General features: G+C 34.3%; 2 protein-coding genes across 2 annotated transcripts; both read left to right on the top strand.

The window, feature by feature from the left end:
• The first annotated feature begins 1,700 nt into the window (after positions 1–1,700).
• Positions 1,701–2,903, top strand: LOC145640029 (uncharacterized). The gene is made up of 4 exons (XM_081691340.1): positions 1,701–1,962; positions 2,052–2,414; positions 2,511–2,720; positions 2,857–2,903. The coding sequence occupies exons 1-4, from the start codon at positions 1,701–1,703 to the stop codon at positions 2,901–2,903; spliced, it is 882 nt and encodes a 293-aa protein (XP_081547466.1).
• A 6,187-nt stretch (positions 2,904–9,090) lies between these two features.
• LOC145638934 (large ribosomal subunit protein cL38-like) lies at positions 9,091–9,672 on the top strand. Its single transcript, XM_081690010.1, has one exon. It carries the CDS (start codon positions 9,180–9,182, stop codon positions 9,504–9,506), a length of 327 nt encoding a protein of 108 aa, XP_081546136.1. The 5' UTR covers positions 9,091–9,179; the 3' UTR covers positions 9,507–9,672.
• The last annotated feature ends 13,479 nt before the right edge of the window (positions 9,673–23,151 follow it).

The raw sequence follows: 23,151 nt of genomic DNA, 5'->3' as shown, positions 1-23,151 counted from the left end.
CATTGAGTTTATCCTCTTTTTATTTTTTGCAGCTCTTGTTAATTCTTCTGCACATTTTAGATGTCTTGTTATTGAGCAAGTTTAGGATGAGGGCATCATCAACATTGTTAAGATAGCTAATGAATGTACTACGATATCGATTTACAACTGCTGTGAGGCTGCTATGTCAAAATTTATAAGCTGTAGCATGAGCTAAATCTTATATGATACTAATTTTATAAAGCATATATGGTATTTATTGAGAGTGCAATTTTTGGTAAGTTGCATGCTACTTATTATATTAAATTGAATTTGATTCCTGTAGTTAGGTTCTCATGATGCTGATGGTTTTACAGGGTGTTATACTCTTAAATAATTGATAAAATAGGAAACACAAGACTGCTTTGCAATGGCCATTACATGTGCCTTTTTGTTTACAACTCATTTGTCTAGAAATGTCTAAGTCACATGAAACATGCATTTAGCAGTCATTTCTATTATGAAGAGCTTCAGCACTATTAGATACTTCGTTATACATCAACTCAAAATAATATTTCAGACTCGTAATCACAATAGATAATAGATGTTGATCTTAGTTAAGATCACTAGAAAGGCTAAAAGACCGGGTATCAATGAGATGATAGTAAACAATAATTATTTGCCAAATTTTCAATTTATTGTTATCTGCAGAAAAGTCTTATACTCACTATTAGGGCTGATGGAGCAGATGCGAGAGCTTTTGATAATATCGTCATATCACCTAGCCCTGGTTCTCCAATCTGTGCTGCTAATGTAGGTGAGAAATGTGAGACTCTTCTGCTTAACATGCTTTTAATAGAAGTGATAAAAGTCCCTGAAAATTTTAAATTAATCATATGTTTGGAATGTGCTCTTTTCTAACATTAAGTGAACTGATTTATAAAATCTATTAATGATATGTCTGTGCATAATTGATTAATACTGCAGTCTAAAATAGTTATTACTTAATTCTTAGTGTCTACTAAAGCTAAGCCGACTTTTTTTAGCTATGGATTACTGGTCTTCCTTTATCATCCTTGAAGCACCTTGCAGAGAAACTATATGGAATTAAAGAGTGCGTGCTGCTGTTGTTATTATAGAACTAAAACCACTTTATATTGAACTAATGACGCTTATACTATTTTGCATTTAGTTTAGTATTCAAACATCTTCTACATTAAAGGGAATTTAAGGTATACACATTACGGTTAAATTGTACTAGATTCGTTTTATGCCTGTTCTTACTTTGCCATTATAACTTGGATCTACAATTTACACAGTCGGTTGTTTTGTTGGGGGTGTAACATTAATTATCAATGACGCGATAAAAGTGTACACAAATTCATCATTATATCAATTTATGACTGTCCTAAACGAGCCTTAAAAAATAAAACTTCCCCGTGATGGAAATTTGATCAAGTTCCATCCAAACATGTACCATATACTTCGTACACATGATTTCTCTCAATTAGTACACTTACAAGTTTGATCTTCCTAATCTTTTGGCTGATTAATCTTCTGAAACATTAGCCTCAGGTGTAGCTGGTTTCTTGTATAATTCGTATTTTACAAGAGGCATACATTTATAAAATGAAATTAGTTTTGTGTACATCTTCAGGAGATTTGATGTTTAGATTGAATAAAACCTGGTCTATGTGTTCATTTTTTGAGGATTAGCTTAATTGAATTCTTGCTATACTGCAATGCTAGACCTACGCTGTAATCGCTTGACTGGCAGCATTCCGGCACAACTAAACTCCTTGAGTAAGCTTGGTTCCCTCTCTTTACAGTATAACCAATTAGATGGTTCAATTCCTCCAAGCTTGGGCAGCTTGCATGTGTTAAAAAGGCACGACTTAAGCTATAGTTACCTTTCTGGACCCATTCCTACAACCATAGCCAACATCCAGCCGCTTCATATTCTGGATGTCCGGAACAATTCTCTCTCAGGAACTATTCCAGCCTGTAAGTCTGAGATCTATCATGTTAAAAAGCCTAATTGCTTATTTTGAGGTGAAGTTGATTTAATTTTCTTTTTCTGGATGAAAATGCAGCATTAAAGAGATTGGATACAGGATTTCTATATGGAAACAATACAGAGTTATGTGGAGCAGGATTCCTTTCCTTGAGAGCTTGCACTGCCTTGGACAATTCAAATGTAGATTTCAATTCACCTCGGCCATTTGATTTAATCTTCAAAAACCACACAACACCAATGCATGATGAACCCAATAATGCAAGTCTCCAAACCAAATGTAGCTCTACTAATTGCTCAAAATCAAAAAAATTCCCTCAAATTGTCATTGTTGTTGGGGTTATTACAGCCTCAGTAACAATTGCAGCAGCAGGATTTTTGACATTTATTAGATATAGACGGCAGAAACAGAAGATTGGCACCATGGTAGAAGCCTCTGAGAGTTAATTCAGCACTAACCATGCTATTGATCTGCAGAGCAAGAGCGCCTCACCGCTGGTTAGTCTAGCATACTCCACAGGGTGAGATCCACTGGCAGATGGTTTAAATAGCGGAGACCTCTCCCAAGAGGCTCTTCAGAGCTTCAGGTTCAACTTGGAAGAGGTGGAATCTGCAACACAGTACTTTTCAGAAGCAAATATGTTGGGAAGAGGGAACTTCTCAACTGTTTACAAAGGAGTTTTGAGAGATGGATCTGTTGTAGCAGTTAAAAGTATTAGTGTAAATAGCTTCCGGTCCGAAGAGTGGAGTTTGTGAAGGGGCTGAACTTGCTGGTACGTATTTCCAAGTAATGATTAGCCTAAATAATGAACTTACTTTTATAGATTCCTACTGTTTATAAGATCCTGATTCATTGAATTTTATGTGCTTTGGTTTTCTTGCAGATATAGCCTATGTTTACAAATCAGATTTGCACTTGTTTGGTGAGTAATACACAAGCTTTAAATTTACGGTAACCTTTCTAAAAGGAACTATATTGCAATTAAAACTATTATAGTAGAAAGTGAATGTAGCTTAGCTTATTCATTAGTATACTGCCTAATGTATAACAGAAAGGTATTTATACAGCATTTGGAATTTATTTCTTATCTAAACTCTTCATTATTTCCGAAGGTTACACTTGTTCTAACCTACTTCTAAAGAGTAAAATGTATACGTCTACCGAACTAATTTAGATGACCAATATTAGAGTTATTGTAGACTTACGATGTCCAAAATATATGGGTTGTTTTTTTTTTTGGGATATTTATTGGGCTTTGTAAAATAGAGCCCAAATTAGAAATGTCATCTCTTTGTTTTCAAAAAGTAATCATATATGCATTACTACTATACTTAGCTTAATTTATAAAGAAAGTATGCAAGTACAAGTCAAACTTACTATTCATGGTAAGCATTTCCACATAATGTTTGACAGCTAATCTTTACAGCTTAGAATAATTCTGGCCACAAAAATAAGAAAACTTACTTCCTTATTCTTTAAGTAAAAAGTAATGTATGTACTTTTCCCACTAAAGTTACTAAACAAAGAGTTTTTTGCTTATAATAGTACTAACTTTTCAGCATATTACCCCATACTACTTTCTAGATACACGAATTTGGAGCAAACAACAGTATTTCTACTGCTTAGCACAGTACCCAGGTGAAAAAAAAATTAGGTCACCTTTGATACCTAAGATCTAACTATAAATACCCACCTACCTTCATCTTTATTCTTCATTCATTGTTTAATTCCCTGTTATTCCATACTCTCTAAGGGTATATTCTTCCTTTTTTTCACTTCATTCAGACTATGTTTTCAGCACGAAATATGTTGCCTTTCATTCACAAAATCAAAGCTTCCATTTTACAGACACAAATGTTAACTTTCTTGTATGATTACATGCTGAAGCATTCAATTAGTTCAAATATTATTGCAATTCCTTTGATTATTAACTACTCTTGATAAACTTTTGAATGATAACTCTACTTATATATCAAAAAACATTATATTTCACATAGTTTTCTTTAAAAGGGGAAAAAAAAAACAAAAAACCTTCACTTCATTTTATTAGCTGCTTCTATTTTACTGACATTTATTTATAAATTGTTCACTATCTTGTTATAATTTGTGTAGTAAATATTCAAGACTTTTTTTTTATTGTTATCTATATATATTTTGTGCAATATATTTTTCTGTTTATGTTTACTATCAGTAGAAAAACAGTTGCTGTAAAAATAATCATCTTTTCTTGTTTTTATGCTAACAACAAGTTTTCCTCTGCTAACCTTATACTACATTCAAAATTTAAATTTAGATAAATATGTATATCTTTCATAGTAAGGTGTTAGATAATGCAATAGATCTTGCATGGATGCACTTATTTATTACCTTGCATGGCAGACCCTATTCCTGTATTTCTTTGCTGCATCTGCCTTAATTCCTTTGCTTTGTTTCTAAACCTTTGTACAGAAAATGAATACGCCTTCGAAGGTAAAGCTTGAACCTGTTTATCTAGATGACCTTAACACTCAAAGCAAAGACTATAAGGTTAGGGTCACTGTGGCTGAAAAAGGAAGGCCTCAGCCATCACCCAAGAAGCCTGGTGTTATATTTCAAACAATCATCTTAGAAGATGAGAAGGTATTGCTGATTTTTCTGTAGCTTTTTTCCAGTAAAATGTCTTCTTTTTTCTCTTTAATGCACTATATATTTGCTCACAGCCTAGGATTAGACTTATTTGTATTAAAATTTGGATAATCAGCATATAAATTTATAGATTATTTCATGTACTATTATAAGGCCACAGGGATGAGAAACCAACACTAAAATAGATCAAATGTTGTTTTTCTTTTTTTTTTTTGAAAATATGAAATTGTGAGTTAGTTTGAGTACATTAAGTTGCTTTCTAATAGTATATGTCATAAATAACATATCTTTTAATGTTCAGATAAAATGTATTTATATGTCATGGGCTAGATATGCACTATATATTTCAGGTTTATTTCTCAGAGTGAATTTTGAGCTATAGCTGGTTGTGAATTTTATTTTAACCTTTTTGGGTAATTATTGTTAGCAAATCTTCATGTATAAATAAAGCATTACTTATATTCAACTTCGTTGCTTTATAAAAACATAATCTTAATATGGCTAGATAAACATGAGGTTAACTTGTATAGTATCTGTATAAACAGCAAAACAAAATGCGATGTGCTCTTTTTGGAGATCAGATCCATGCATATGAAGATGTTCTAAAACCAACTGGCCAGTATGAAATATCAAAGGCTCCTATTACCTATATGGATGAACAGTACAAAATCAACCTTGAAGAACTTCCATATCAGATGACCATTGGACAACAACTATCATTCAACGGCTGAATCCAGAAGCTGGTCCAATTGAGCCTAGATATCAGCCGCTGTCAACTCTTCCAAGATCGCCTAATCCAAATGGCAGATTTGGTAACATTATCCTGCATATTTATACTATTCATAGACACTTTAGCTCTAAAGTTAGTTTATAATCTTTCACTATTATCTGAAATAATTTTGCAATTTTCTGCCTAAATAGATATTGTTGGTGTCGTTTTATTTGTTGAGGATGCACCTCGAATGATATCTAACATTCGTGGGCGTGACAGTCCAGTACGTGAAATTTCTGTTACTGACACAAGGTAATCATAGGCCATTAGATCTTTATCACACATATTTTTGCTTTGATGCACTACTTCATTTGAATAGCTAATAGCATATAATGAATAATGTATCAGCCAAGACCATGCCATAACAATTTCATCATGGAATGACCTGACTAGTAAACCCTGTGATGAAATGAGTAACTGGGCAGAGAGATTTAATGTTGTGGGTTTTACTGCGCTGAAAACTCGCCACACAAGAGGTAAATTATTACATGTACCTAAGCAAATGTACTATGAATGTAGAAGTTAGGCTGAAACGGTTTTTGCCTTTCAATGCAGGATTCGGTTTGAACACTACTATGTCTACTAGGATTATTATGAATCCTAAAGGAGAAAGGGCTGATATGCTTCGCGAATGGTAATGAATGCATGTATTATATTAACAGTAGAGAAATCATTCATTTATATCATAGATTTAACTGATTCTCTTTTAAATTGCAGGGCCAAATTATATCAGCATGTGCTGCTTGATAGACAAGAAAAGATTCTGAATGTAAGGTACCCAAGTGCTGAAAAAAAAGTGGTCACCATAGCTGAACTGAGGAGCAAAAAGGTTCAGCCTTCTATTTATTACATAACACTGAAAATAACTACATAATCATACATATTCTATCATATAGAGCTTCTTAGAAATGTTTGCTTAAATTAATGTAGGCATCAAACACGATCCCAGATGAAGTAGCATGGATTAAAGTTACTATACCAGACCCTGACTTACAAAGAGTGAATGCATACATTGGCTGCGTAGGCTGCGGAAAGAGAACACACTTTCCTGTAGGAACTACCTTCCCTTGCATCTCTTGCAAAAAACCAGAAACCACTGCTGCCTACAGGTGCTTTTCAAGGACTAACACATAAACTGTTATTAGCATAATTAAAATATCTGCCAATTCTAACTCTTTAAGGACATACTTGTACAGAGTGACTTTTAAGTTTGACGCTGTCGATGAAAGTGGGACTATGTCATTCACGTCGTTTAATGATGACACAGAGAGGCTTTTCCGGAAAAAGGCAAATGAAATTTGGAATATGAAAAGCACTGTAAGAAGCAACCACCATATTATACTCTATTCTCTTTTACATTTTCATTCAAATGTATACCATGTTATTTACACTGCAACAGCAACCTATACTATGCATAATACTTTCTTGCTTCAGATTGTTCTACTTTGTTTCTTTTTTTCTAAATTTTGCTATAATATTTCTGTCTAGATGTTTTTTCATAGATTAACTTTGAAGACCATTTACATAGCGAGCCCTTTTATTCACTTGCTAATCACCGTGTCTGTTTACCATTACAGGGAAATTTGGAAGCTTTCACAGTGGTGCATGAAATGCTTTCCACTAAACCTTTTTACATCCAAGTGACTCCTACTCAGGAATTAGCAATGAACAATGTACTGCTTTGGACTCTTAAGAGTGTTGTTGTAGAGGATAATGAACCAGATGCTCAGATCCCAGCTTTAATGGTGCCTATGACTTGCACTACCAATACAGAGCAGCCCTATGCTCCGCCTTATGCAGCCACAGCTAAGGCTCATGGCAAGGCGCCTGTTGTGTCAGAACCTGATAGCAATGCTAATTTCAACACTAGCAGTACAGCAGCATTTGATGACGCTTTTGCTGAAGCAATGCAGTTTCAAGAGATCAGATTAGCCTCACAGGCATTCGACACAGACTGTTTCGAAATTTCAGATCAGCCAGCAAGCAAGGGTATCATTATTTCGGACTCACCAGCATCAACTGATGAACTACCTACCTGGGCCAAGCTTTCTCGCCCACGAAGCAATGCAAAGCATAAGGAACCAATGAATGCAGATATGGACACGGACACAGAAGATGAAGACCATGCTCCGAGGAAGAAACTCCGTACAGCTCTTTTCAAGGACAATGCTGAACAGGATATTGCTGATAACAAGAACTCTACTACACCCAGCTTCAGTGATGCATAAGTGAAAGCACACTAAAGTCTATGAAAATGCAGCATCTTTTGCCACTAATTGGTAGATTTTAGGTATCTAAGTAAGCTAAGAAGTCAGCATCTTATGGATGTTTACAAGGAACATTTTGCTCACCTTGTGTTCCCAATAAACATCATTTCTGTATATAATCATGCAATGATGTAGTAAGCCATGTTAGGCAGTGGAAGTAAGCTTTTGGACATCGTACTTTAAGTAAGTAGAAGTCTTTTGTAATGTGAATGATTATGATATCAGCTAGAACAATAAAAACTAGCTGTAATGTATATATTAGTATCCTTAAATCAGGATATCTATTTATAATATAGCAGAAAGTTATATACTTTTCCTGATATCTCATTTATTTGACTATACAGCTTGTTTATCATTATCTTCTTCTTTATTTAGATAAAAAAAACGGAGAAATCTAAATATATGTATAGATGGATATTACACCTTCTTATAGAATTTTGCTACTTAATTTAATGGCTAGATAATTACTATAGAGGATAGACAATTAAATCAATCACTGCAAGCTTTAACTTTTTCAGTGTTAATATTGAGGCTTTTATTTATACTTTTTGGTATTCTAGAATAGGAATTTAGACGAGGTAATGCAGATACTAGAAACCCTTAATGCAGGTGATAGCCATGGCTTTAAACTGGTAATCCTTTCTTGTTCATAAGAAAGTTGCTGTTAAATCAGATGTTAGCTGCATATATGTTCTCGTACCAAATTCCTAAAACGAAGAACAAGTCTATCATTCGAGTTCTCAGCCACAGGCTTTATATAATTAAAATACTGTCAAGCTACAACGCAAACTAAATACAGAACCATAAATAAAAGGCATATTATTTCCACACATTAGCTAGCTACATTGCAGATCTTATTTTGCCACATAACCTAAACAACCAACCTACAATGCAGTAAGATTAAACATCAGTCCTTACAATAGTAGAACCTTACACACCTACTAGGTAAACACTACAGCAGCATTTAACGAGCTCCATTTTACTGTAACACATACGATGCACATATTACCAGACAGCCAGCTAACGCAAACTAATATATAAGTTCATGAATAAAAAGTAATCACCTATACTACTTTTGATTAGTTACAAAGCAATTCAATCAGCCCACAAATTAAGGCTAATTAAATAATTACATAAGCCTAAGCAAAATTGCATTTTTTAGATCAATTGTGTATGCAACGCGCTCTTTTTATAACGCAATGATTTGTATTACTACGCATGCTACATAAACCATACGGATTCGCGAAACTTACTTATCCAACCGTCGAGGGGGCACGCGCGTAGCGCGTGCACCAACGACTAGTTTATTACAAAAATGTGATGTAGTTCTCCACGATCTTTATTGGGCCGAGCAGCGCTCAAGATGAATCAAATATGATAATTCTCGGCCCAACTTCGCCAAAGGCTTTCTGAAACTGAGATTAAGCACAACAACGGAACAAGATAAGGCGGAATCACTAGAGGTGGAAAACATTACTTCCACACTTCATTTCAAAGAGCAGAGAAACTCGAAAAAAAAAAAAGCCAAAAATAATCAAAACAATGTCAGTGTCAGCCATATTTGGTACCAGAATCGCAGCAATCCCATCCAACGGCGGTGTTGGTGTTAATGGTGGAAATGCAGTGAAATTGCAACCGTCAAACGGCGGCGTAGTGATAATAGAATGTTCATCAAGGCCACAGAAGAAGGGAACTGCTCACCACATGAAGACTCGACCTAAGAAGACTGCTGCTTGGGAATTAAGACGTCGTCCTGCTGTTTATCCTCCTCTCCCTCCTCTTCCTGCTGAGTGGACCATTGTTTCTTCTGCTTCTGAGGAAGTCGATTCTTCGTCTTCTACTGCTACTACGTCTACTCAGACTCAGTAATTATCTTCGCTTTAATTCAATTTGTGTTTTGAGTTTTGTTTTTGTATTATGCCTATAAACTGTTTGATGAAATGTTTGTGTAACTCTGTTATTGTTATGTTTTATGCAAAGAGATTTTGTAATTTGAATTTTATTTGGTAATCACTGCAATTCAAAGCTTTAATTAGTACTGTGTTATCAGTTTATTACGTACTTAAACTGGCCAAGGTTGCAAAGGAAGCAAAATGGCTGAAACTCCCGTTTGGATTTGGTTCAAGTACATTCAACCCTAAATTATGTTTTTGATTTTGGAATTGAAATCTGGTCTAATCCACCATTTTAGCAAATTCAAAATAAATAAAAATGACCCAATCTGAATTAGTTTTAGTTTGAATTTCTATGGATTTAATCTATATAACTAGAGTTACACTAGTTGATGCCCTTGATGGGTCAATTACTCAATTGTTTTGGGTTTTGGTTGTGCCATTTATGAGACACTATTGTTCTATATTTTGGTTTTGTTTTAACTTATTTCATCAATATAAATAGGATCAAATAATTGGATTAATTACTTAGGGTATAAATGAATTTGTCATGAGTAGAAACATCAAATTTGACCCAATTTGAGAATAGACACACATAATCGACTGAACAAATTATAATCGAGAAATGAGGTTTCAAAACTAACCTGAACTCGTATGATGTAAAGCCAACTCAAGATTTTGACTTGTATAAACTCGATATATGATTTGGCTCAAATCATCATGAGAGTGAAGTTGAACCTAAATTTATTTCACATTTTTGTTAATTTGACTAAAACCAACATAATATTCAAAATCGATGTGCCTTCAATGAAACTAAACAACAGGGGCAGAGACAGGGGGTCAAACAGGGGAGAATAGCTCTTTGGTCAAGGGGTCGAAGGAAAGGGTGGTCATTGGATCTAGATTCGATGCGTTAATGGACTCGAATGATATGGATGAGGAGGTTCTGGAGCCTAATGCTACGGTGGCTATAGATGGCAGTAAGTCTCATAAAAAAGGAAGTATGTCATTGGGAGAAGCAGTTAATTTGGGGGAAAATAGTGGAAATTTGGAAACACAGAATATTCTAGGAGAAGACACCATGATGGTGGAGGATATTTTGGAGGAAAATATTCATACGGTGGATTTGGAAGAACCTGTTTTGGGTAAGAAGAATGTGAAGGACACAAATCTTTTTGATTTGGGGAATAATAAATTGAAGGAGAGTTTGGTAAGTGACCAGAATAAGGGAATAAGTGTTGGGAAGAATAATAAATTGTCTAATGTGTCGAAAAAACATAATAGGCAAGAAATTAGGACCCCTCTCTCAGTTCGGAATAAAGTGGTTCAAGGAGGCCAGCAAAATTATAAGAAGAGTGATTCAAAAAATTTTGCCTATGCTCGTCTAATAAGCAATAGTGGTAAAGAGAATTTTATCGAGATTGCTTCACAGACTTCATCAGAGTTAAAAGGGGGTGAGGAGAGTTTGATCAATTCAGAAGTTCAACCAAGTCCTATTCCTCATGAATCCAATTCAGGTTCCGATAACTTTGGAGCTGAAGATCCCTCCATCATACGAAGCGTTCGTGGAGTATCCGACAGCAGGACCATCCTTGGTAGTGGTGCATCCCTTGGCCAACAAGCTATGGATGCAAGTGGAATCGTTTCTTCCCCCGTTGCACTCACCTCCGGGGATGATGGCTCGATTCTCCATTCCGTTTTCGACGGACGGCCCAATGAGAGCGCTGAGGGAAGCATTCCTGAGCATTCTACCTAACGTTCCTTTGAACGTGTATGATTCGTTTCCTATTTTTCCGATGTTTAATATGTCTATTAAACTTCTTATTTGGAACGTACAAGGTGTGGGGAATAAAGTGTCAGTAATTCGTGAACTTATACGAATTAATGATCCGGTTATTTTAGTGTTGGTGGAGACTCACATGAGTGGAAACCAAGCTCAAAAGATTTGCAATAAAATTGGTTTTTCCGGTAAAAAAATAGTAGAAGCTCAAGGGTTTAGTGGTGGTATCTGGATGTTTTGGAGATCGGAAATTGTAAATGTTTCGATTTTTTATGAACACTCGCAGCACTTAACAGTTGAAGTGTCAAAAATAGGAGATGCTCCGTGGCTGTTTTCAGCGATTTATGCAAGCCCGGATAGTTCGTTACGAAGAGAGTTGTGGACTGAGTTAGAAAGAATTCGAGACTCTTACTCCGGACCTTGGATGCTCGTAGGTGATTTCAATGAAACCATGAGTATGTCCGAGAGGAATGGAGTAGGGGGTTCTGAAATGCAACGAAGATGTAGAGCCTTTGCGAATTGGGTGGAAAATCAAGCCTTGATTGACCTCGGATGTTCTGGTCCAAGCCATACATGGTTTCGAGGGCTTACTCCTGATACATTTAAGTCTGCACGACTTGATAGGGGGTTGGCTAATGATGAATGGAGAATGTGATTTGATGAGGCAGCAGTGAGGAATTTGCCAAAATCGAGTTCTGACCACTGCCCTTTGTTGATAAGCACGTCTGGATTTGCTCCAATTCCACAGACGCTGAAACCTTTCCGCTTTCAAGCGGCTTGGTTGACTCATCAGACCTTTAATGAGTTCGTCCATGCGAATTGGAATAGCTCTGCTCCGATTGTTCCATTTCTTAAAGAATTTGCGGGAAAGCTGGCAGTGTGGAATAAAGAAAAATTCTATAACATATTCAATAAGAAATCGGAATTGTGGGCAAGGTTGGAGGGAATTCAGAAAGAATTATCTTGTGGTAGACAGCGCTCTTCTCAAGTTGGAAGCAAAATTGAGAAGAGAGATGGATGAAGTTCTTGCAGCTGAAGAATTATTGTGGTTTCAAAAGTCTCGTATGGATGCTATATGTGATGGAGATCGTAATACAAAGTTTTTTCACTTGTCTACTATTATCAGGAGAAAGAGAAATTGAATTGAAGCGCTCAAAAATAGCAGTGGAGAGTGGGTGACAGAGCCATAAGAAGTCCAAAACTTGGTGCAAAATTTCTGGAGTAATCTCTTTCAAGAGGAAGGTTCAGATTCACGATCACAAACTGCCCTTTATGGTTATTTTCCAGTGATCGAAAGTGAGGATTTTGAAACATTGGTGAGACCTTTTAGCGGCTGTGAAGTGGTGAAGGCTCTAAAGAGTATGAAAGCTTATAAGGCCCCGGGACCGGATGGATTCCAACCTTTATTTTATCAAAGGTTTTGGGAAGTTGTTAGGCCGAATGTGGTAAGACTTGTGAAGGATGTTCTTGATGGAAAAGATTTTCCAACGGGATTTAATGATGCTTTTTTAGTTCTCATTCCAAAGGTGGATACCCCGGAAAGGGCTAATCAATTTTGTCCTATTGGATTATGCAACATTGTGTATAAATTGGTGACAAAGGTATTGGTAAATAGGTTGAAACCGATTCTTCCGAAGATTATCTCCCCAACACAATGCAGCTTTGTGCCTAAGAGACAAATAACAGATAATGTGATTATTGTCCAAGAAATGTTGCATACTATGAGAGGTAAACAAGGAAAGGTGGGATACAAAGTTACAAATTCATTGGAATGGAGAACCGTTGAAAGCCTTAAGTCCGACTAGGGGCATTAGGCAAGGGGATCCCCTTTCTCCGTATCTATATGTCATTTGTATGGAAAGGCTTGCGCATCTGATCGATAGGGAAGTAAGGCTTGGAGGGTGGAAAGCAGTGAGAGCTAGTCGGAATGGTCCAAATATTTCGAATTTGGCTTTCGCGGATGACTTAATCCTTTTTGGTGAAGCTTCTTTGGATCAAGCAAAAGTTGTACAAAAGTGCTTAGACATTTTTTGTGACATATCGGGCAGCAAGGTAAATATTGAGAAGTCTACAGTTTTTTTTTCGAACAATAATAATGTGGAAGTTCGAGAAAAGATATGTGATTGTCTTGGGATGGCTGAGACGAATGACTTTGGTTCTTATTTGGGCGTTCCGACTATTAATGGACGGACGTCTAAGAGGGAGTACCAATATTTGATAGAGAAGATCAACAAGAAGTTATCTGGATGGAAGACTAGGTTGTTGTCTATTGCTGGAAGAGCAACTTTGGTACAATCGACATTGAGCACCATACCCTTGTATACGATGCAATCTACGAAATTACCTCGAACGACATGTGATGATATTGATCGTAAAGTGAGGAATTTTCTGTGGGGTGAGCACGAAGGACAAAGAAAGGTACATCTTGTGGCTTGGGATAGATTGACTAAATCGAAGAACCTCGATGCGGGATGCTAATAGAGCCTTTTTGGCTAAGCTGGGGATGAGGCTCCTTGCGGAACCATCAGCTCTTTGGTCTCGAGTTTTGAGAGCAAAGTATTGTGACTATACATGTGATCTCGATATGTTCAAGGAAAAAGCCAATGCTTCGAACACATGGAGAGGAATTATGAGTAGTATTGACATAGTACGGAAAGGTGTGAACATGGTTGTTGGAAATGGTTCTAAAACCTTCTTTTGGCACCATCGTTGGGCAACGGAGGACCCTTTGATTGATCATGCTATTACTGAACCTCCTTTGGAAGTACAAGATATGACCGTTGCTGAAATGTGGGATCATGAAGTAGGCTGGAAATATGATCTATTTGCTGACTACCTTCCTGTGAATATGTTGGGAGAGATAGATGCCCATCGAGTTATGGAAGATGAAGAGGTCGTGGATGAAGTGTGCTGGAATGGATCACCGCATGGTGGATTTACATTGAAGTCGGCAATTGAAATTCGGAAGGCAGCCAGTAATGGTAATATAGAAGAGGAAAAGAGGTGGAAAATGATATGGAAATTACCTGTTCCTCAGAGGATCTGTTTCTTTTTGTGGTTGTGTGTCCAGGAGAGACTCATGACGAATAAGAACAGATTTATCCGAAAGATCTCATCTGATCCTAGGTGTTTTGTTTGTGGTGCTAATGAAGAGAGTGCTGAACATGTGATTAGATTTTGCCCTGCAGCTCGAGTCGTATGGAGAAAGCTAGGGAGGGATCAGGCCTGGAATTTTAATTCTAAACCTTTTGAAAGGTGGATAATAGATAATATTGATGAGGAAGGCTAGAATTTGGAGATGGGTGGCCTAGGATGTTTGTGGTTGCTAGTTGGTGGCTATGGAAATGGCGGAATGAAAGGACCTTTAACAGCCAGTCGTCGATCCCAATTGATCAAGTGAATTTTCTTTTTACTCAAGTTGGCATGATTAGTAGAGCTATGGAAAGAAAGGAGTTGATTCATGGGAAGCCAGGGGGTAAAAGAACTCAAACTTACATACGCTGGAACAAACCTGCAGTGGGATGGGTAAAACTAAATACAGACGGCGCGGCTAAAGGTAATCCTGGCAATGCAGGAGCTGGAGGTTTGATTAGGGGATGTGATGGTGAATTGCACGAATTATTTGCAATTAAATGTGGTAGATGCACCTGTACGAGAGCTGAACTCTTGGCTGTTGTGAAAGGATTGATGGTGGCGTGGGAAGGGGGTCATAGGAAGGTGCACCTTTCTCTTGACTCAGAAGTGGTAACAAATATGTTGGTTGGGGACACCCCGACTAACTCTCCATATATTCATATAATCCGCAAATGCAAATCTCTAATTGCTAGGGAGGAGTGGGAGGTAGTAATCTCCCATTGCTATAGGGAAGCTAATCATGCTGCTGATTGGTTAGCGAACTATGGTGTTAGTGCGGATCAAAATCTGGTGATATTTGAGGCGGTCCCGAAGGATCTTCATGCTATTTTATTGGAGGACTTGAGTGGAGTAGCATGGCCTAGAATGGTGTCGGAGTAGTTCTCGTTAGAGTTCTTTGAATAAGCCTTGTGGCAATAGCTGTAGCTTAGTTTCTTTGGTTTTATTTGTTGTTTTCTTGTTATTGTTTTTTCTTTTCTCTTTTTGGGGCTTTCACCTCGTGTTCACCAAAAAAAAAAAAAAAAAAAAAAAAAAAAAAAAAAAAAAAAAAACCCTAATATGCATCATATACCCGACTGAAGAAGGCAAATATTCTGAATCCCATTTACAAGATTTATTATTGTACCAACCTATATAACCTAATTGTATATATCATTTTAGTTTAGGACTATCCAAATTATATTAATATACGGAGTAACTTTTAATTATGGTTAATTATTTTATTTCTTTCATTATAAAATAGTTTGAAATCTTTGAAAGATTATCAACAAACAATGTTTGAAGTTGAACAATATATTATATGCTTTTATCTCATATCCTAAATTTCTTGAATACTTCGTTTAGTAAAAGAAGAAAACTCTTAGCACAATTTGGTCACGGCTGTATTTGGGGCAGGGCAGCCGGGGCGGTCGCCCAGGGCCCCATAGCAAAAGCCCAGTTTTCGTTAGCAAAAGCCTGGCCTTCATTATTTTAGGTATAAAAATTTATTTCTAGATATGTTAAATGAATGAACAAAGTTGTTCACTGGTTAGAACAAAGGACTCCTTAGAATTTAGTTATATGTTTACATTCTCCTAGGTTCGATTCCCATTAACTTTATTTTCCTCTTATTATTTTTATCCCATTAACTAAATTTTTTCCTTTCATTTTTTCGCTTAGTTTTACAAGTATGATACTTTCGTAATTTTGTATGACTTTATTTTTATAAAGTTATTTTTTTTTTTTTTTTTGGTTTTCGTTCAAAAGATTTTAAGATTAATATTTGTTATTATATTATTGTATTATTATATTATATATTCACATTAATGTTAGAATACTAGGAAGTACTATTTGTATGAAATTGATTATTAATTTATACTCCTTTTGTTCTATTTTAATCACATGCAATGCTGGGAGTTATTTATAACATAAATATCGTTACTTATGTTTATAAAAAATAGATATAAGCTCGTGGGATACACGATTCTAGTAAATCTTTTTAATTAATTTAAGATTTTTTTTATATGAAGATCATTCATCGGATATTTGAATAAAATTCCTAATATCATAAGATAATTTTTTTTTCAAAATTTTAACACTAGAATTACCTTTTCGTAGGTTTATTTATTTTGTGTGGCGCTTGAATTTAAAATTCCAAACCTTATTCTTTAATTTTGCTTAGTAAAAAATAAATGACAAATTATTTTATTTATTGATTAAAATAAGTCCTTTGCAAATGCGTTTTTTTATATACTCGTTCTGTTTCAAAATGTTAGTCTCATCTAAAATCTTTCAACTATTAAAAAAATTAGGGGGAATCTTCTAAATTTCTCTTTGTATATAAGGAAAAACATAGTGATATGAGATTTAGTTTTATTTGTTTCGATGAGTACATTTTTAAAATCTAATTTTTATAATATTTGCTAGGGAGAGATTAAAAATATTTACGATCAAAGATTTACATCCATATATGTAAAAAAGATAAATATTAGTTTTTTAAATAATTTAAATTTTAGTTGTTCACTATTCATTATTTTTACCTAGGTGGCAATATTTTTAAATCTTAATCGTCACTTTTTCTTAGGTGGAGAGTGAATGTTTTAATTCTAAAATAAATTATTAATCTAAAATTTCATTGGTCAAAATAATACCTTTTCTTATGTGGCGCGTCAAATGCTCCCGAAAAATGCCTACTTTATTTATATATGCTAGATGTAAGCCCGTGCGATGCACGGTTCTAGTAATCATTTTATTTAATTTAAAATTGTGTATATTTATGAAGAACATTCATTAAATATACGGATAAAATTCCTAATATCATAAGATAATTTTTTAATTTTAACAATGAAGTTATGTTTTGTTTTATTTATTTTATGTGACGCTTGAATTTAAAATCCTAAACCTTATTCACTATTTTTGCTTATGTGACAATTTAAATTTTTAATTCAAATAAGAAATGACAAATCTCGTTTTTTATTGATCAAAATAAGTCTTTTGCTTATGTGTTTATTTAATATACTTATTCTGTTTAAAATGTCATTTATAATTGTTTAACTATAAAATATTATGTGAAATTAGTTATATGAGATTTAGTTTTATTCGTCTCGATGAGTATAACATTAAAATCAAACTTTTACAATGTTTTCTAAGGAGATATTAAAGAAATTTGCGATTAAAAATTTGCATCCACATATTATTGGTTTTTGAAAGTAAATTAAATTTTAATTATCCTCTATTTGTTGTTTTTACCGTGTCAAAATTCTTAAATCTTATTCGTCACTTTTGCTTAGGTGGCGAGTAAACTTTTTAATTCTAAAATAAATTATTAATCTAATTTTTCATTGGACAAAATAATACCTTTTCCTATGTGGCGTGCCAAATGCTCCCGAAAAATGCCTACTTTATTTATATATATTAGATTAGATTGATAATGAAAGTATATTTCGATGAAAATCTAACAAAATATCACATCTATATATATTTTTTCCAACCCATAAATTACAAAAGATGATCAAAGGAGTGTACGTGAATAAGATTAAATTCGAAAGGTTAGAATTGGAGGAAAATTTTGGAGGAAATATGATCATTTAAATAACGTCATAAATATATAGTACTCTTCATTTGCAATCAATCTTTAGTGCATATGGGCCATATGGCATGTATGATTAAATTTATAAGCCCCACAAAACTCAGAAACGGCCTTGTGGTATTAGACACACCATGGTGCACCTAGAAATAGGTGCACCAGCCCAATACGCGGCCCAACAAACAGAAGCCATACACAAAACCCACGCCCAAATAAACAAAACCTGTCCAACTAACATAATACGGTTTTTATTTTATTTTTTTTTAAAAAAAAAGAATAACCGTTCTAAACCTCAAAGTATAAACCGCCATTTAATTTTTTTAATCATTTTAAACATTCTCTCTCTTCTCATAAATTATACACTTCCTTCAATTAATTTCTTTGCATTTCTTTCTCCTCTTTTCAATTTTCTCAAACAACTTTTAATTTTCTCTCTCTAAAACTGCTGCACTTCCATGGCGAACGACGAAGGATCACCGAAAACACCTTCAAAAAGGTGAACATCACTCCAATTACTTTGATTATGAAATGATTTTGTTAAATTGTTGTCGCTTTTAATTTTTTGAAATAGTTAATAATCAATATAATTCTGTTTTTTTTCTTTTTTTTTTGTAGAAAATCGAAACAATCTCCGTCTACTGAAGAAGATGAAGATATGTAAGTGATTTATTGTTCAAATTCATAAAAAAAAAAATGAGTAATTGAAACCCTAATTTTTAAAATTGAAAATTAATTTGAAACAAAAATATTTTGAACAGGACATTAAGTCAGATGTTCAGACTCAAAACACCAAAAAAGAAGAAATTAGAAGATATAAAAGCAAGTCCAATTGTTGATAAAAATATATTGGAAGAATTAAACAAACAAGTTTCACAAAGTCCATCAAACATGTATATTTTGATTCATATGTTTCCTGTTTAATGTTTATATATGTTGTTTGTATGAACAAAAAATTCTGAAAAAAGCATTGAACATCTATTTTAATCAACTGAAAAACCCACAATTGTGTATTTATGTTTCTATATTTACTTGCATGTTCATTAATTTTAATTATGTGTGGATTTCTTTTTGAACAACCCTTAAAAATATTTTGAACAACAACGAATAACCACTAAAAATCTTTTATTTAAGTTTAAATTGAAATATATTATGATTAACATTTAAATATTTTATTAACTGATGAACACCGTTCAGAACATTTTGAACAATAAACAAAAACCACTGAACAACACACAAATTTATATAAATGATTATATACTTGTTTGCAAATTCAATAATTGTGCTTATGTTTTGAATATGTCTTTTGATCAACCCTTAAATTCTTTTGAACAACACACAAAAATTACTGAACATTATGTCCTAAATACCCTTTAAAAACTTCTGAACATTTTTTATATATTTCAGTTTATATTAGAATATATTATGGTTAATATTACATTATTAAATTATCTTATGAACGCCCTTTTAAAAAGTTTGAACAATAAACAACAACCACTGAACAACACACAATTCTATATTTATCTTAATATATTGTGATTAAGTTTGGATTATTTTTTGAACAACCCATCTAAAACTTTTGAATATCAAAATATAATAAGTGAACATATTCCAATTCAGTTTGCTTTCCATTCATATTTTAGCATGTAAACATATGATTTCAATTTGCTTTATATTCTTAAATTAGTTAGATATTTTTATTCTGTTCTTATTATTTTTTTTATTAACAGTCCAACTGCTGGAGAGTCCCCACTTCCATCTGAACACCACCCTGAAAGTTCTGAACTCCCACCTGGAAATTCTGATCAACCTCCACAAATTTCTGATCAACCTCCACAAACTTCTGATCAACCTCCACAAATTTCTGATCAACCTCCAAAAACTTCTGATCAAAAAGGAAACACTAAACCATCTTCACAATCTTCTGATCAACCTGTACAAACTTCTGAACCACAGAAGCCAAAAGAAACAGAAAAAAAACATGAAAAAGATAAGCCACAAGAAACTTTTGAACTCAACTCAGGAAATTCTTAACAACATCCTGCAACTTCTGTACCCCCATCAGAAACTTCTGAACCAGAGAACCCAAATGGAACAGAAAAAAACACTGAGAATCAGAACCCACAAGATAGTTCTGAACTCCCACCAGCAAATTCTGAACATCCGAAAGGAACTTCTGATCAACCTTCACAATCTTTTGATCATCCTCCACAAACCTCTGATCAACCTTCACAAAATTCTGATAAACCTATAGAAACTTCTGTACTCCCACCAGAAAATTCTAAACAACCTGAGGAAAAATCTGATACTCCTCCACAAAGTACTGTACCACCTTCAACAACTTCTGATAGTGGTGAAGGCGATGGTGACAATACTAACCAGCCCAAGGAAACATCTAAGAGGTAACTTCTTTATATACTATTTATTCATTTTTTTGTAGTGTAATGTTCTTTAATTTACATAAATTTTAACATTTTTTAACTATAACTATTTATACGATAAAATCAGTTCTTTCACAAGGAAAAAACACATAGCTACAAAAAAAGGAAAGAACACAAAAACTACATCAACACGAGTGTCGCGCAGCCAAAACACCCCAGAAAAAGAGAAACAGCAGCATGATGAAGAACATGAAATTCCAGAAGAAGAATTAAACAAAGTTCAGAAATCTGGAAAGGGTGTTAAAAAAAAACAGAAGGGGGTTCAGATCAAGGAAAAAACTGGTGAACAGGAAGCAAGGACAATCTTCTAAAAAGGTTGTTAAGAAATCACCTAAGGGAGTTCAGAAAAAGGATAAAGAAGTTCAGAAGAAGGAAAAAGAAGTTCAGAAAAAGGAGAAAGGTAAAAAGGTTGAGAAAATTGAGAAAAAAAGAAAGAGAATAATTGAAGAAGATGATGAACTTATTGATCAAGATGTTGTAAGTTTGACTGATGATGATGATGAAGTTATGATGTATGAAGAAGAGAAGCTATGTGTTCGAGTGGGACATGTTAAGTTTATGAAGTTTGTAGCAAACTTAACCCCACAACAAAAACAAGCAGTGGAAGAAATGGGTTTTGGGGCAATGTTTTCTGTGAATTTGCCACAAAATGATGCCGTATTTTGTGCTTGGTTGTTGAGGCATTTTGAAGGAAACAGTAGCACTCTATACTTACCATTCAACAAATCAGTAGAGATAAATGAACATGATGTGCAAATTGTATATGGATTGCCTAGAGGTGAAAAGGTTATTTCTGAAAAAGAACCAAAGAAGGCAGAGGAGGAAGATGAAGATATGGAGATCGTAACACCTTTAATGAGGTGGAGGGAAAATTGGGGTTGTAAAACTGGTAGCCCTACAACCCAATGGATATTTGAGAAGTATGAAACTGATGAAGAAAATAAAAACAAGAAAGATCAGCAAGCATTGCATAAAAGGAAATATGTTGCAACAGAAATTAAATCAAGAGAGAAGAACACAGGAGAAGCAACTGAGATGTTCAAAATAGATTTCCTTGTGCTAGCTGTGAATTCAATGATGAAAACAAGCCAAAACCTTCACTGCCACTACAAATTCCTACACACAATTCAAGATTGTGTTGAGATTAAGGAATTGAATTGGTGCAAGTATGTCCTACAAAGTCTGATTTCCACAGTACCTGAGTGGAAGAAAAACACAAAGGGCTTTTTTAAGGGACCACTACCTTTTTTGTTGGTATGATTTTCAGTTTTGTTATTATTATTTATTTGTTCATATTTTACTCCATTATGTTCAAATGGTATCCCTAATTGTTCAAAATTAAAATTGCATATGTTCAAAATGTTTTTGCCTTATGTTAATATGAATTATGCCTTGTGTTCATATGTTCAACAGTTTTGGTATAAATGTTCAAAATTTTAATGCCTGATGTTCTTGTGTTTATTTAAAGAATTTTGGTTATGTTTGTTGAAAATTTTAAAAATTATATTCATATACCTTATAACTTATATTTAGATGTTCAAAAGTTTTCCTAATTTTGTTCAAAATTTTAATGCATAGGTTTCTTTAATTTTGTTAAAAATTCATAATAGAATAATGTCTTGGTCTGCATTTTTAATGGGACAGTTGTTGTATTGTGATCGAGTGCAAAAAAGAGGTATTGAGCAACCGAGAACATACCCAATCATTTCGGCTTGGAATAGAGATATGATTCAAGAGAGAATGAAATTGGAGGCAAAGTCACAATTTGGATTAGGTAGTGTGTTACAAAGAATAGAAATACCTGCACAACATCAAGCAAAAGTTCAACAACAAGTCAGTGAAGCTATGCCAATCAATGAAAATCAGCCATCCAAGGTTCAGTTACTTTTATGTTCAAAGTTTATTTTTATATGTTCAGAATTTTATGTAAAATGTGCAAATGTTTTTTTCTAATGTTCAAATAATAAATAATAATTTATTATTTCATTCTAAAATCAGTAAATTATTCAATCTATAAATTTTTATGTTCATAAACTTTTACTGCATATTCAGAATACTGTAAGCTTATGTTCATTATTTGATGTTGAAATCAGGAGGAATTTATGGATGAATTGATGGAAATTGTCAAGACTTTGGGAAGTTGTGTGTCAAAAATGACTGACAAATTGAAGTTAGGAAAAGACTTGTTCCCAAACAACATGATTATCAAAAGTGTTGAAAATCTTATTGGAAAAAAAAGGAATGATGCTTCCAGTTTAAGTGAAGATGAAGCATTCTTTGGAACAGAGTCTTTCTTAAAGGTTATTGATCCGATTGAAAGAGAGTACTTGGAGAAGAAGGAAGCTGAGAAAAAAGAAGCAGAAAGAAGAGAATCTGAAAAAAGAATAGAAAAAGAGAAAGGAAAAGCAAGGAGAGAAGAGAAACTAGGGGGGATTTCAACTTTCAAAGAGCTTGGTCCTTGGAAATTGAGGATCCTCTAACACCACAAGATGCTCAAATTGGAGCAAGTGCGGGTCCTATGGAAAGTGGTGAAAGTGGAGATCAAAGGGGAGAAGGTGCTATTGCTGAGAAACGTACCCTTGATCTAACACTTACCATAGGTAGAGGAGAGAAAGGTCATGGAAAAGAAGTTGCAGAAGGTGGAGGAACATCAAAGGCAGTGGAGGTGCCTTTACAAATGGGAGAACCTGTTGGAGCTGGAAAATCG

Source organism: Chenopodium album, chromosome 7 (assembly GCF_948465745.1).
Source record: "Chenopodium album chromosome 7, dcCheAlbu1.1, whole genome shotgun sequence".
Lineage (NCBI taxonomy): Eukaryota > Viridiplantae > Streptophyta > Magnoliopsida > Caryophyllales > Amaranthaceae > Chenopodium > Chenopodium album.
This window is presented reverse-complemented; position numbering and strand designations above follow the sequence as displayed.

What these genes read in the sequence shown, in the direction of transcription:
- LOC145640029 (XM_081691340.1), top strand. Translation starts at nt 1,701, where the DNA reads ATGCTAGACCTACGCTGTAATCGCTTGACTGGCAGCATTCCGGCACAA. An exon ending in CTCAGGAACTATTCCAGCCT is followed by an intron (nt 1,963 to 2,051) that starts GTAAGTCTGAGA and finishes ATGAAAATGCAG; the next exon opens with CATTAAAGAGATTGGATACA. An exon ending in CTTCCGGTCCGAAGAGTGGA is followed by an intron (nt 2,721 to 2,856) that starts GTTTGTGAAGGG and finishes GTTTTCTTGCAG; the next exon opens with ATATAGCCTATGTTTACAAA.
- LOC145638934 (XM_081690010.1), top strand. Translation starts at nt 9,180, where the DNA reads ATGTCAGTGTCAGCCATATTTGGTACCAGAATCGCAGCAATCCCATCC.